Source organism: Nesoenas mayeri (assembly GCF_963082525.1).
Source record: "Nesoenas mayeri genome assembly, chromosome: 4".
NCBI lineage: Eukaryota > Metazoa > Chordata > Aves > Columbiformes > Columbidae > Nesoenas > Nesoenas mayeri.
The window spans coordinates 74,388,425-74,404,180 of NC_137540.1; the positions used below are offsets into that span (position 1 = coordinate 74,388,425).

Consider the following 15,756-nt stretch of genomic DNA (forward strand, 5'->3'; position numbering starts at 1 on the left):
ATCACAACATGGACAAATTTATGCACACTCCATCCCTTAATCACAATTAAAAGAAAAATTCCCCACAATTGTAATGTTTTCTGGTAATATCCAGTTCGTGTTTTGCCTGTTACCTCTCCTGGTTACCGTCTTTATCTGGAATTTCTCAAGAGCCCTGTGCTGGGCACTGCAAAGGACAGCAGCACAGCTTTGAATCCTCTCTTTCAATCACTTCTGGCCCCGTTTTAATATGTTTGAAGACCTGGGGTCAGCTGGACACAGGAGCCAGCAGAGCAGGAACATGCAGCCAGGACCAATCCCAGCTTCCCAAAGGACTGTTGAATCACCTGCCCACGATAAGGCAAGCCCATATTTATAATCACTTAAATATTATGATTGCAGAACTATTCTGCATTGAATGTGAGCAGGATCCACCTCTCCCAGCTCTGCACCCAGGAGATGCTGCAGGTAGCTGCATCGCAAAGGTGAACCCAGGGCATGAACCCAGGGTCTGCCTTGTGTAAACCTGGAGTACATGCAAATACTGATCAAAGTCACTTAAGCCATGGTCTTTTGCACTGAAAAATTGCCTTTGCTTTCCAAGACTCAAGTATAACATGCAAATGCAGTGTGACAAACACTGTTCATCAAGTGTATGTCTCTTTTTATTTAAAAAACCCGGTTCACACCACTATATGGCACTACCCAAGTCCTAGGATGAACTCTGCCCCAAAAGGGTAAAAAAGAGGGAGGAAAGAGATGTAACACATCAAGAAGGGAAGGAGCTGTATCTCCTTCCAGCTCAAGCCCAACAGATTGGCAATGTCCCAGGAGCTCGAAGATCTCCATGTGTGTTTACTTAGACTTCTTCCATGCTGACCTATCCGAACACTTTTATTTGGGTTTAAGTGCGTTAGTAATAAACCTGTTCCTCATTACTTTAAATTATCTGTAATAGCCCTGGTTTAGACTGAAACAAGGAGATAGATGGAAAGCAATGATATAACTAGATCTTAATGAGTTGATGTTTGCTAGCTGACCCACGGTGACGGCATGGGACATGTTCTCCCCCTACCTGGTTCAGGAGGGGAAAGGCATCAGTGCAACCCTAAAGGTTTTATTCACAGTTGGGGCAGGTCCATCAGAGCAGCACACAAGGTGGCAGCCCCAGCCTTACCCCCAAAAATGCACACCTTCATCTCAGCATCCCTGAATCCATTTGAACCCTGTGGTCCACATCAGCTCCAGCCTTCAACCAAATGACATTTCCTATCATGTCATTTGGGAGAATTTCTTTTCTGACCAAAAAGGTGGTTAAAATCCCACTGTACAAGAGAAGCTCAGTCTGGCCTTCACTTTGGAGGAAGGCACATGTTTTCTTTATCTCTGTATGTCACTGGATAGATTAGATGATATATATTTATCTAGTCAGCAATCTGTGTCGCTGCAAAGACACAGCTACAAAATTCCATGGGCTGAGATCATCCCAAACTGAGTTTAGCATCCCAGTAAGAAATGATGCTTCATTTTGTTGGTTGACATGTTTTCATCAAAACAGAAGGAAAATTATTAATTCAACCTCAAGTGTTGGGTGTTCGGGCTTTTTGGTTTTAATTAGCATTTTAAAAAATTAAAGGATTTTCTTAGTGGGGTTTTTTTAAGAAAAACCACCCTTTTGAATGCTTTCTTTGTACAGCATTTGTTCCTGCTTGCTTGTGTTTTCCAGTTGTTCTACTTTGCTTGTTCCCAGCAGTGTCAAAAACCCTAGGAAGGAGGGCAAAATCTGAAGAAAGGGAAAAGTGTATGAGCAAAATAAGGAAGATCAAAAATGTGTCATTTCCTGTAATCATTGTCAAGGAAAATAAGGGAATAAATATGCTATTATATTTTTTTGTCCACTTTCATATCCAGTGAACTGACAGATCTCATGTGCTCTGAGAGACGAGCAGTTAAATCACCTCACTTGGACTGCCCTTTAGAGTCATCTTTTTAAGAAAGAAAAGTTGAAAAATCATGAATAAACACACTCCAAGGAAATATTTCCTGTGTACAGTAGAAAGGAGCTGAGGGAGAGCCCCTGTTTGACACTGGGGTCAATCCCCATCGCAATGTATGGAAGCAGAAGAGTAGGGTCACTGAGAGGAAACCACTGTAAACAGGATCTGCTCTTATCAGTGGGAAACAAAAACAACCCTGTTTAAATCAGCCAGAAATATGTGCCTATATGTTTTAATCACAAGCTGCCATTTCCAAGTCTTGCATCAGTGTTAATGCACAGACACGGAGCTGCTGACCACAGGCTGTCCCTGAACGCAAGACACTGATTGTCCCTTCTGATTTGGGGATGGAACTAGTGAGGGACAGCAGCCTAAGCAGGATTCCTGGGATGGAGCTGAAAGGAGGAGGAGCAGGGTTAGCATGGGAAGGATGTTTGCTGGAAGCCCTGGGTGCAGCACAAGAAAGGAGACCTGACAGCTTTACAGAGCACAGAATCATAGAACAGTTTAGGTTAGAAGGAACCTTCAGAGTTCCCCCAGTGCCCCCCCTGCCATGAGCAGGGACATCTTCACCAGCTCAGGTTGCTCAGAGCCCCGTCCAGCCTGGCCTGGGATGTCTCCAGGGATGGTTCATCCACCACCTCTCTGCCCAACCTGGGCCAGGCTCTCACCACCCTCAGGGGCAACAATTTCCTCCTCATGTCCAGCCTGAATCTCCCTCCTTTAGTTTAAAACCATCATCCCTTGTACTATCACAACAGGCTCTGCTCAAAAGTCGGTCCCCATCATTCTTCTCAGCAACTTTGATGCACTGAAAGGCCGCGATAAGGTCTCCCTGCAGCCTTCTCTTCTCCAGGCTGAGATGGGATATGGGCACTGGGAAGGGGCACAGCCATCAGCCTTGAAGAGCATCCCTCCTGCTGCGATGTGGTGACTTGGGGGGACCCGCCAGCCTTGCAGGTCAATTTTTTGGCTGGATGCAGGGGCTGGAAGGACCTGCCGGCCTTGCATAGCATCCCTCCTGGTGGGATGCGGGGCCCGGTGTTCAATGGGGAGGTGCAGCCCCCCCACCAGCGCAGCGACAGGACCCCCCCAGGGCGGGGGGGGCGCGGAACGGGACCTCCGGTCAAACCCTGAGCTCTGCTGCCCCCTGGCGGCGGCGAGAGGCGCGGCGGCGGGACGGCTGCACCCTCGGGGTACTCGCCACCCCCTCGGGGTGTCTCCACCCCACTGCTGCGTGCCCACCCCACCTGCATGACCCTGGGGTGCTTCTCCTAGGGAGTGGGTGCCTACCCCCCAAGTGCGTGCCTGCCCCCTCCGTCTGCTCCTGAGCCCACCAGCGGTGCCTGCCCCCCGTCAGGGGGTCTCTTCCCCCCAAATGCGAGCTTGTGTCCCCCTCCCATATTGTCTCGCCTCCCCACGCTGGGTCTGAAAGCGCACGACGCTGCTGCCGTCTTCACCCTGCGCTGGGCTAGCCTCGTCCCGCAGAGCAGCGCTGCCGCCGCCTCCTCCTCCTCCTCCTCCTCCTCCTCCGGCCGGCACCTGACGCGCGGGGCTCCCGACATCCCCCCCCCGGCCCGTCCCTCCCATCCCTCCCGTCCCTCCCTCCCCTCGCCTCTCCCGGAGCTCTCCCGTGCGAGCGGGAAGACGAGCGGAGCCGCCGAGCGCTGCCGGCGCTGCCCAGCGCAGCCCCCCGGAGCATGCGAGGGCAGCGGGGGGGCACCGACCTCGCTGCCCCCCCGGGGCTGAGCGGCGGAGAGAGCCGGTGGTGGGGACGGGGGCAGAACGACCGGACAGTGTGAAGAGGGCTGGGGGGGGGACGAGGAGCAGCGCATCCTCCATCCCGGCTGGGGGGACCGAGCCGTTCCCCGGGGCGGTGGTGCGGGGGAAAACGAGGTGCTGAGCGAGTTTTGGAGGGGGCTGCGGGGATCATGCCGAGGGGGCTGTGCCTCGGCATCGCTTTCTCCTCGCCCTCCATGGAGCCCGGACCTTTTCTACAATGACTTTCCCTGAGCTGAGCAATGGCAGCTTGAGTGGGAACCGGACGGGACAGGGAAGCCAGAGCGGTGCCAATCGATCCTGGGGGCTGCAAGGTCAGGAGACCCCCGAGGGCAATGGCACCACGCTGACTTTCGCCTTGGACGTGCAGGCGGTGGGCATCGGGGTCTTCCTGGCCATCTTCATCCTCTCAGCCATCGTGGGGAACATCCTCGTCATCCTCTCGGTGGCTTGCAACCGGCACCTGCAGACAGTCACCAACTACTTCATCGTCAACCTGGCCATCGCTGACCTGCTGCTCAGCACCACCGTGCTGCCCTTCTCAGCCACTTTGGAGGTGCTGGGCTTCTGGGTGTTTGGGCGCATCTTCTGCAACATCTGGGCAGCTGTGGATGTGCTGTGCTGCTCTGCCTCCATTATGAGCCTCTGTATCATCTCTGTGGACAGGTATATCGGTGTCAAGTACTCCATCAAGTACCCCACAATCATGACTGAGAGGAAGGCAGGGGTCATACTCGTGGTAGTCTGGCTCTCGTCCATGGTCATCTCCATTGGGCCATTGCTGGGATGGAAGGAACCACCACCGCCGGATGAGAGCATCTGTAGCATCACAGAGGAGCCAGGCTATGCCCTGTTCTCCTCTCTCTTCTCCTTCTACTTGCCCCTCATGGTCATCCTGGTGATGTACTTCAGGATCTACGTGGTGGCCAGGCGGACCACCCAGAGCTTGGAGGCAGGGGTCAAGAAGGAGAGGAATAAATCCATGGAAGTGGTACTACGTATCCACTGCCGCAGTGTGCTGGAGGACCCACTCTCCAGCACCCGGAGCAAGGGACACAACTTCAGGAGCTCCCTCTCCGTGAGGCTCCTCAAGTTCTCCCGTGAGAAAAAAGCAGCCAAGACTCTCGCCATCGTTGTGGGTGTTTTCATCCTCTGCTGGTTCCCCTTCTTCTTCGTCCTACCTTTTGGTAAGTGACCTTGTACTCCATCCCAGCCCCACTGAGCCCCTGGGGAACTGCTCTTTGGGACAAACTTCCAAGGCACAACTCATGCATGGAGGTGAGGGACAGGTAACTGACAGGTGAATAAACAAGCAATGAATTAATTCAATTAATTAACACTTATTCAATATTTATTAACCAGAGTCATATAATCAAAGTAAATAGCAAATGAATAAAATAGCAGCATAATAATTGGTTTAATTAATTCTTTCTGCGTTCAGTGCTTTAATTAATGAAGTTCAGACTGAGGAGGAAGCAGCTCTGTTTCAAACAGGCTGCAATTATGGTACAGTGGTCCCCCAAAAGCTTTGCTGGCCCCGCTCTCAGCCTCCCTTCCTCCCAGTTTGGGTGAGGCTACCCAGATCTGCCTCTGTGTGCCCAGGACTCACACTCCTGCTGTGAACCAGTGATGACACTGGAGATGAGTGAGGTTTGATCCCTCCAAAGTTAGTGTCAGGGTCTAAAGCACAAGTCCCACCAACTTTCTGGGATGCCAATGTTGTGCAGGGACCTGGGGCAGGAGCAGGTCTTACCTCCAAGGCTGATGATCCTGGGTGACTGATCCACCTCCCATAGGAGTATTGCCCTCAACTCCTGGCCTTGCTCATGTCACCAGCTCCTCATTTGGGGGGTGTCTGATGGGTTGTGCTCTAAAGTTTTGGCAAGTTGTCTGCCTGAGTGAAGAGCATGCAGCTCCCTGCATGCAGAGGAGGCTGAGCAGGCACAGAGCCCACCGGGCAGGGGGGACACGACGTCCAAGGCAACGTCCCCCTCCAGCACCAATGCTACCCATGACCCATAAAGTGCAGGAAAGCCAGAGCTCTTTGTCTCCACCTCATCTAACAACAGGCACCCAGTTCAGGGGACCAGATTAACCTTCTGGAATAGTGTAGCTAAACCCAGGGGAAAAAATAAAACAAAATAAAACAGGATAACTTCTGAATATTGATGATGACCTTTGCACAGAGCTCAGCAAAGCAGAGAAGTCTCTCACTCCAACTGCTGGGTAGGACCCATGTGTCCCAGAACCCAGCAGGGACTTGTCTCCAAGTAACACTGCAGCTAGAGAAATGTTATAGCTAGTTCCATGCTTTTTCTCAAGATTTTTCAAATCCTCTTGCTGGAGGCTGCCTCTCAAGTCAATGGACACAGAGCATGGTGACCACAGGACTCATTTTGACCCTCTAAGGTTTTGATCACCCTCCAGTATTGTGGCTGTCCCCTTGGGGACAGCTGAGCCCAAGGCTGTTGGACACTATTGAGGACACTCGGTCCCCACCTGACCTCCAATGGGATAGTTCACCAGGACCAGTGGTGCCTCGGGAGCTGAGGTGTCCCCAGGGTGATGGATCAGGGTTGTGGATGCCTGTTCCCACTATGTTGCTCTCTTGTACCTCCCTGCTTCGGTTTCTCTCCCTGAGTGAGGGTGATATTTGCTGAGTTTATCTCAGTTCTCTGTAGGTGAAATTGCTGCTGTGAAGAGTTTTCACCCTAAGTGAGCATGAGGGTTCATGGTATAACTCAGGCAGGGAGGAGAAAGGCTGCAGTGAACTTGTCTCACTGCAACACCCAAGATGAATTATCCCGTCTATTCGTGCCTCAGTTTCCCTTTCATTGATTGGGTGCATTAGTGGATTTTATACCCTGCAAATAAACAGTTTGGGAATCGTGGGGCTCAGGGAGATTCTAGTACTTGATGGCTGAGGTCTATGGGCAGCCCCGTTTCGACATTTGCCTCCTTGGCCGATCAGAAGGGCAGGAACCAGCTCCAAACATTTATATCCTACAGCTAATGAACTGGGAATCGGCATCGTGTTCCTCTGAGTTATTCCCCGTACTTGGAAATAGAGAACAAACATCAGGCAAATACTTTTCATTAGAAAAAAAAATGTTTTATTTTGTTTTACCATATCTGTCCACCCTCAAAACTCTTGAAGCAGCTTGTCACTGATGTAAATCACTACCATCGCACTGAAGACAAAGGAGAAACTGATTTACACCCGCTAAAAATCAAAACTCCATTCTTTAATTACCCCCTGTGAACCCATTTGCTTCCTCTGAGCATACAACTTGCCAAGTTCTTTATAAACACAGTTTTGGTCTTTACTTCCTGCTGTATTATGCATATAATCTAAACACAGCTAAAGTTCATTTAATTTATGACAGCAAAATATGCTGCCTTTGATTTCACCCCCCTTTTATTAATTGCAATTTCCTATTCAAACCTAAGAATCATTCAATGCTATCTAGAAGGAGAACAGAAACTTGTGCGAGGTCTAATCTCTGATTTCACAGCTCAGGAGATAGATCTGAAACTCAGAGAAATCAGCGAAGTTCACTTTAAATGCACAAGCTGAAACATGCTGGAGGTAATTTCCTTGAAAAGAAGATTATAAGTGGTTAAGTAGAATGGCTGTTTTATTTGCTTGTTAGACAAACTTACATGAAAGAATTTGAGGCCAACTAGAAACGATATTGATACATATTTTAAATGAATTGAAGTACTGGTGAGAAACAAAAATCACCTTCAATTGAAGTGAAACATATTGTTTCAATTTAAGAAAAAAGGTGAATGGAAGTTTATTAAAAAACGAGTACTTAAATACATTTCAACATGAACTGTCATATTAAAATAAAATGAATAAGCCATATATTTTCTTCTGAAAATTTTGAAATGTTTTGACTTTTATTTGACATGAATTTGCAAGAAGTTGTCATTGAGTGGCTTACAGTGTTGACTGAAGGTTTTCTCATTATACTTTTAAGACATGAGTATATTTTTTTTCAACTAAAAAAAAAGACTCCCTTCTCTACTTAGCACAGATTTAGCAATAAGAAACTTCTGTGTCGTTTCTGTCACCATTATCTGTGTGAGTCTGCACACATCTTTGCATCTTTCTGCAGAATAGTTTCCATGTTAGTTAAAAAGGAGTAATATTTATCCCATCAGTGTTGGACAGCTGAAACAACCAACAATTTTAAGTAACAGGATCTATGTATGTGCCAAACATTGTCAGACATTTCTCCATGCTTGAATAATCTACAAAGGTTCTGCTTTAAATTATCTCAAACTCCCCAATACTCTATTTACACAGTCTATTTATCAGCTAAGTAATTTAGCTCACCCTTGGGTTTGTGATACACGTCCCTAAGCACAGGATGCCATCACCACGAGTTTTAACACAATTAACAGTTTCCATGGCTAACAAGGCTCTTTAGGCAGCTGGTTTTTTGACAAGAGATGAAACCATAATTACCCACACAAGTCTTGTGTGGGTTGAATATTTTGCTGGGTGTATAGTAGAGCTCTACTGAGCTGCTTTGTCTGGGGATCCTGGGTGGCAGTTGTGTGTTTTATGCCAGGGTCCTTCTTCCTTTAGCAAAGACCTGTCAAGAGAACGTAACTGGAGGTTCCTCAGAGATGTGGGCCAGTTTGTAGTGTAGGATTCATCTCACTTGGTTGTCCTCAGGCATCTTGTGCCTTCCCCTCAGCTAGGCACAGTATCATGGAGATGCTAGTTGGAAAGGACCTCTCTTGTATATCCTGAAATTTTCTGAGTCATGATGGAAGTGGCAGAATTAGCATGGAGAGAGGAATGGGCAACTGCTTCGGAATAATTTGCTATGGCCCAGAGGATCAGATCAAACTGGAACAAGAGCAATTGAAACGAACTGTTCCATCTGCCACACATCCCCCATTGATCCTGGTCCACAGGAACCATATATTCATTAAAAATGCCAGCAAAGACACACACAGCCTCAAAAGCTGCTATTTCCTAGTCTCCAGTCTGATTTATTGGGCATCATCCAGGCAAGAGGCAAGATTCTTCTTGTCTGCTTTGCACCACAGGATGTTTCCATCAAATGGGCTCATGCCAATTTAGCATATTTCATTAAATCATAGCGGACGGACGAGTCTTCCAGCCTACTTCCCTTTCTCAGGGACAAATCACTTGACCCCAAACCATTCCTGACCTGGTTTTAAAGACTATTCTTAAAGCATTGCAGCAAGGGCAAATCCCTTGCTTTATCAGGCAAATCATATTGTTGCTTAAGCTGCCCTCAAATGTGATTTCTGCTTCTATTTTTCCTAGGGCATGGCAGGAGGAATGCATGTGGTGGGCATGGGACAGGGACACACGGGGGTGTACAGCCCGCTGGGATGACACTGGAGGGACAGTCCAGGCACAGGGGACCTGGCTGGGAGACACCTGTGTCAATTGTGTCTATCTAGAGATAATCATAGAACCACAGAATGGTTTGGGTTGAAGGGTCCTTCCCAGCTCCCCCAGTGCCCCCCCTGCCATGAGCAGGGACATCTTCACCAGCTCAGGTTGCTCAGAGCCCCATCCAGCCTGGCCTGGGATGTCTCCAGGGATGGTTCATCCACCACCTCTCTGGCCAACCTGGGCCAGGCTCTCAGCACCCTCAGGAACAACAATTTCTTCCTCACATCCAGCCTGAAATAATACTGTGGAAAAACAACCTGTGAGATGGGTTTCCCTCCAGGGAGAACACTTTGATATCCTGCAGAAGGGCACAGGAGAGAAATATAAGTAGGCACATGGATAACGAGCCTACAAGTAAATTATTTAGCTAAATCATTTTACAGTGTTGATACACTCCTTGTGTCCTCCTGCAGAAACCACTAAAGTGCAGAACAACAGGGAAAGAGTGAACGTGTGTTTAGAAATATCCAGAAAAAAATATATTATTTGGAACCCCAAATGAGTGCGTTTGGTTCCCTTCCTACCCATTCCCCTGTGAAGAATGCCAGAGACAGATGGAGAGGTTTTAGTACAGTTTTTGCTGATGCAAGAGATGAAACATTCTGGGCCTCAAATAACGACTTGGGCACCCAAGCCTGCATATGCTTTGCCTCTGCCTGGCCAAAGTGATTCATTGAAGTGACTGGGAATAGAACCCAGATCTCCCATGACCTATGTATGGGATTACTCTGCTTCCCGTACACCCACCACACCCCCAAATGAAACTACTTAAAGCCAAATGTCTGGTTTTGTACCACAGTGTCATGACAGATCTGGAGGCAGTTGCTATAATGGACGTACCATAAACAGGAAAATAATCCATCTTGAAAAATTTAAACCTACTGTGATTCAGTGGACAAAATGTTATCAAATCTCTCAACAAGAATTTTGGAACCAATACTAAAATACACTATATAATATTAGATGCATCTATGTTAAGCTGGATCTGATGGTTTTATTACAATTGCACACACAAAACTTTGTCCTGGATATTCTGGGAAGGAGCTTGTAATTAGCTTGATCTATATTCATTAATTCACGTGTGGATAAATATTTGCTCATTAATTCTGATAATCTGGTTAATGAGATGTAACAAAGATAGAGCAGAAGGGTGAGGATGCTCTTTGGTATGATCATGCAAGGTGGGCATTTAATCTCTTGTGACCAGCTTGTTTTTAAAGGGTTTTGCCACAACAAACAGCGTGGACTGGGTGCTAGCAACTCCCTTAGTGTGTATATACAGCACTTGTGCTCAAGGCTCTTCAGAAAATGAATATATTTCCTTGGGAAAGCAACATGAATTGTTTTCCAATTGATCAATCAGGACTTCTACTGTGCTGTATTCTAGGTAGCCCTGGTAGTCCCTATTAAAATCATGGGACTCTTGTGGAATAAAATCCTGGTTTCTGGTGCCGAACATTATTTGTTAGGTGAAGTTTTCCATTCTACGTCTTTGTAACAGGGTGAATTTGTTTTGACAAGTGTCAGACAAAATGAGATAGTCATATCTGACAAAGATGACAGGAAAAAAAACTCAACTTTCACTTCCTATAGGAAGTTTTATGTTGACAGCCCTGACTTTAAAAAGTTCTGGCAGTACCATATGTTAGAGTAGAAACTGGACATTTTATTCCATCCAGTTTGGGGGGTGATTTATGTCAGGACAGGGCAGGAATTAGACAAAGCTGGCCCAATATGGCCAACTTCTGTGAAAAAAAAAAATGCATGTTTCTGAGGTGTTGGCAAGGATGGGCAGTTTAGCAAAACTGGAGTTTGCTGAGGAACGACTTTTAAGATCAATGACCTGATGGTGTCTGATGGGCTCCTCTGCATTCCCTTGTACTGCTCATTTCTACACTGTTTCCATCTGCTCCGATGTCAAGACAGTCCCTAGCATTAGATGTCTAGAGTATACCATCTTCAGCCAATTGCTCTTCAGCTTTCTATACAACCAACAATAAAAAACAGGTGTTTTGAGGCTGCAGTTCATCTCATCCTGACATTGCTATCAAAATGGGTCATCTGAATCACACCTCAAAAGCACTGGTGGCTACCCAGTGCCTCTGAGGGAGGCTGAAGATCCCAAGCTCCAAGGTCCATAATACACATCTAAACCAGCTGAGATGAATCTCACTGTAAAACCAAACATGGGACCAGTTTTGCCAAAGTCTGACATACTTCCAGCTGGAGCTGGAGCTGATAGACATTCTGCTTTAAGCATGTGAAGTGTCCATAACACCAAGGGCTCAGGAATCCACACTCAAAAACATAGACATATCTTGGCATTGCTGCGTACATGGGATGGTAAAATATTTCTAAAGCATCTTTTTCTCCTTGGAGAGCTGTGAAAAGCAACATGTAGATATTTGCAAAAAGTTTGGCCATAACTGAACTAAGTGCCTTCAGATATCATAGAATACCATCTTGGAAGGCACCAGAAGGACCATCTGGTCCAACTGTCCTTGGCAAGCAAATAGTTCTGTCATCAGAGCGGAGGTGAGCAGGAGGAGTTTGTGAAGTGTGGAGCCACATACTGACCAGTGAGGAGCTCAGCCAGGCTATTGTTTGATTGAGCACCCATCTTACCTTGTCACTGGTGTGGCACGGACACTGCGGAGACAATAGAGCATGATATTGAAATTAAATTCTTTAAATGTTAGAAACCAAAGTTTTCCATATGTAATTTTTTAGTTTGATCTTGTCAATCTTTTGAGTCCTTAACTTTGAATTTCCTTAGTGCTTATTTATCAGTTTTATTATTTAGAGTACAGTATAACTTGTCTGCAAGCTATTGCTTTGTGTGTTCAGTAAAAAACAGTGTTCAACAGAGTGGTAAACAAGACAATTTTTAACACATAACCCAATTGCAAAGCAAATAATATTATAATATCTTAAAATATTTGCTCCCTGTATAAGAAAAAACATCTTTACAACAGCCAAAGCCCAGAATCAGCAGCTGCAAAGGCTGTGGTTTACGCACTATATTTTCAGTAGTCACCTTTGTATGGACACTGTTGGGATTTTGAGTGATGCCTGCAGCAACGTTCACTTTTTAACATAAACTCCTAAATTCAGGTGGCTGATAAGGACAGGAGCTGAGAAATGAGAGTTTTTATTTGAAATTTCTCTCTCCTCATAAATTCAATTCAGGAATATACAGTTCTACCTCTGGACATTTCTCTATGGTGCATGGCACCATTGGGTATATATTTTGCCTGTCTCTTACCCTTATTGCCCTTTACATGGTGATCCTCTTAACTGGTTTATTTTTTCCTGGTAAACCTCACTGTCTCCCACTTATCTAAGATAGAAGTGTTAGCCCATCTTGCATCATGGGTTATACCATCCTCCAGACAAGTAGCAAAGGGAAAGCAACTGAACTGCAACTCTTGGAAGAATGACATTGTCATTTACAATAGAAAATATTTCAGGGTTTGTTTGTTTGGTGTTTGGGTAAAACTAGGTTGTAAAGAGCTTCTGGCCTGAAAGGTACTTAGTGAAAAATCCAGTTTTCCAATTAATTGATGTTTAGACTTTTTTTGCCAACCTAAGTTGTTTCATCTCCTTATTCCTTTTACATACAGAATTTTGAAGTCCTCCTAAGGTACCTAACCTTGAGGGTACAAAGCAAGTTTTTTCGTCTGTCATTCCTGCAAGATAACTTGACTCTTCTTGTGTTGAGGGGATTCCTTGGAGGTTGTGAATCAGCTTTGTTCTGAGCAGACCTTTTCCCAGGAAAGCCTAGTACTAACTACACTTTGCAAATGTGGTTTTCTGCTCTATGTTGTGAACTAATTGCCTCCTTTCCTTGTCATGTCAAAATGAGCCAAGGCTAAGTGTGGTCTCGTAACCCTGAGATTGTCATTCGCTTTCTCTTGGATTGTTATCAAGGCAGATCAGTTGCATACGTCAACCCAAAATAGCTCTTCTGAAGACAGCCAGTGTTTTATTACTCTGTGCATTGGCTGTTAAATGGTGGTGTGGGCATTGGTGACTTTTCCTGCTGGGCCAGGCCCTAAATGAGCGTGGCTGCTGTAAAGTTCAAGGTGTTGTTTTTCTTTCTTCACAGCAGATGTTACATCAGGATTGTCACTATGGCTATATCCACTAGATAAATACACTCATTCCAGGAAGCAAACCCTGTACTTTCTCCAGAAAAGTAGTGCAGCATGACTCACGTTCACATTACTGAGGTCTAGCCCTCCCTGGAGGAGACGTGCACATCCACAGGGACACAGGGTCTTCTCCGGATTTCACAAGGTATCTCAGTGTGTCTAAGACTTAATTAATATTTTGAGCCATTTTTAAAGCAAGATATACCAGTTGTTGGCAACCTGTCAAAGAAGGATTTAGGTAATCCAAGTGCCTTATCATTCAGGAGGATCTCTACAAATGAGGCCCATTTAACCCTCTGTCCCATCAGGTTAACACGTAGCACCTGTTGGGTGGTAACTCACTGTGGGCAAGGTCTTCTCTGTGGAGCACATGAGAGCACTCACCTCTTCCTCATAAGGAAGTCCTGAGTGTGGCCATGAGGTTGGAGATGGCCAACCATCTGTAGCTATGATGGAACTTCTCATCCATTGTGACTTGTTTCTATGCAACATCTGTGACAGGAGACAAGGAAAGGATTTGGAGATCCGGAAGGCACAGTAGGAGGTGAGGAGGAAGAGCAGGAGGCTTGGAATGTGGTGAGTCCAGCAAGGTGCTGGGAAGGCTGGGACGGGAGCCCTTCTTGTCTCTGGCAGCCCTGAGGTGATGGAGCTTTGAGGTTTGTTGAGATGACCCAACAACAGGCGGTTTGCTGAGCACCACACCAGAACTGTGCCCTCCTTCACCTAATATTGAAATTCAAAACAGTGTTTTGGAGGGCCAAACATGTCTCCTTGTACTTGGCACTGGTGAGGCTGCACTTCAAATCGTGGGGTCAGTTTTGGGCACCTCATGCCAAGAAAGCCCCTGAGGTGCTGGAGCGAGTTGAGAGAAGGGAAGGGAGCTGGGGAAGGGGCTGGAGCACAAGTACAATGGGAGCAGCTGAGGGACCTGTGGGGTACAGCTAGAGAACAGGAGCTGAGGGGAGACCTTCTGATCTCTGAACTGCCTGAAAGGAGCTTGGAGCCAGGGGGGGTCGGGCTCTGCTCCCCAGGAACAAGCACCAGGAGCAGAGGAAACGGCCTCAAGTTGCGCCAGGGGAGGTTGAGGTTGGATGTGGGGAACAATTTCTTCCCCAAAGGGCTGTGGGGCATTGGAACAGGCTGCCCAGGGCAGTGCTGGAGTCACCATCCCTGGAGGGTTGGACAGACGGACATGAGGTTCTCAGGACATGGGGCAGTGCCAGGGGTGGGTTAATGGGTGGAGTCCATGATCTTGAGGGTCTCTTACAACCAAAATGATTCTATGGTTATGTGTTTTATGGTCTTGTTTTTGTTTACCCACCTGCTCTTAATTTGGCTGTGGCTGAAAGGTTTTGGGGATTTGAGGATGAGGATAGTTCATGAGGAGTAGCTTCAGTATTAAAGTTCAGCAGCTGGCTGCTTTCACAGGAGAGCTGCTTTCCGATTTGGCAGTTAATTGCTATTCTTGTTAGCTGTAAATATTTCCTTTAGAATGTCATTAGGAATACTGAGTGATGAGATCTTCCTTCTGAGGGCTTTGCCTTTACAAGCACTTTCCATCCAGCAATCTCTCAGCCCTTTGCACCTGCACCTGAATACACAATCCCAAATGTCTTCATCCTCCTCCTTCCTCCAAAGCAAATTCCAGCCACTGCAACACAAAAGTGAAGTCTCTGGTGGGTATTTGTTATATCATCTATCTGCTGTCTGGGCTGGTGAGGAAACCTGCCAGAGTGGCAGAGATGGCATTCACATAGAATCATAAAATCATAGAACAGTTTGGGTTGGAAGTGACCTTCAAAGCTCATCTAGTCCAACCCCCCTGCAATGAGCATCTTCCTACACAATGTGTGCTGGGGACAGACTTATCCCAGAGGTGCCATCCCCATAGTTCAAAGGTCTAAAGGTGAAAAAGGGGAACACATGCAAATGTCATTGGAAAGGGAGGCAACCCATCTGTTTCAACACTAATCATAATTTTTGCTGAAGGAAACTGAGGCACCGTTACATACCTGTGGTCACTTGGCTAATCTTCATTATTGCTAACACATCAGCTGTGCCTGTCCTGCTTTCTCTGTTTCGGTGCTGTATAAAACTTTCGCATGGAAATAGAAAACTGCACTTCTCCCAGCACCACAATTTGTGGGTGCGATTAGCCCAAGGATGGATTTACTGGAGTGGCTGGAGCAGGACATGGCTTTTTAGTTACTTCTAATGAATAGCTTTTCTCTAAGAGGGCTCCTTAGCTAATGCATTTGGAGCAGAGCCAGAGAACCACCAGGTCTGGTGGCACAAAACCAACTGCCAGCTTGCTAAAAGAGGGCATTTCCTCCTCCCAGGAAGTAACCAACCTGAGGCAATTCACAATTTGGTCATTAAGGCTCATGAAATGCAACTT

General features: G+C 46.6%; 1 protein-coding gene across 1 annotated transcript in view; it reads left to right on the forward strand.

Annotated features, from left to right (window-relative positions):
* Positions 1 to 3,975: 3,975 nt before the first annotated feature.
* Positions 3,976 to 15,756, forward strand: part of ADRA1D (adrenoceptor alpha 1D) — a gene marked incomplete at both ends in the record, with an annotated part of 45,241 nt that continues 33,460 nt past the window's right edge. The window contains one exon of the mRNA XM_080343767.1: positions 3,976 to 4,942. Coding sequence (XP_080199893.1) covers positions 3,976 to 4,942 — 967 coding nt within the window. The remainder of the gene's footprint in view (positions 4,943 to 15,756) is intronic.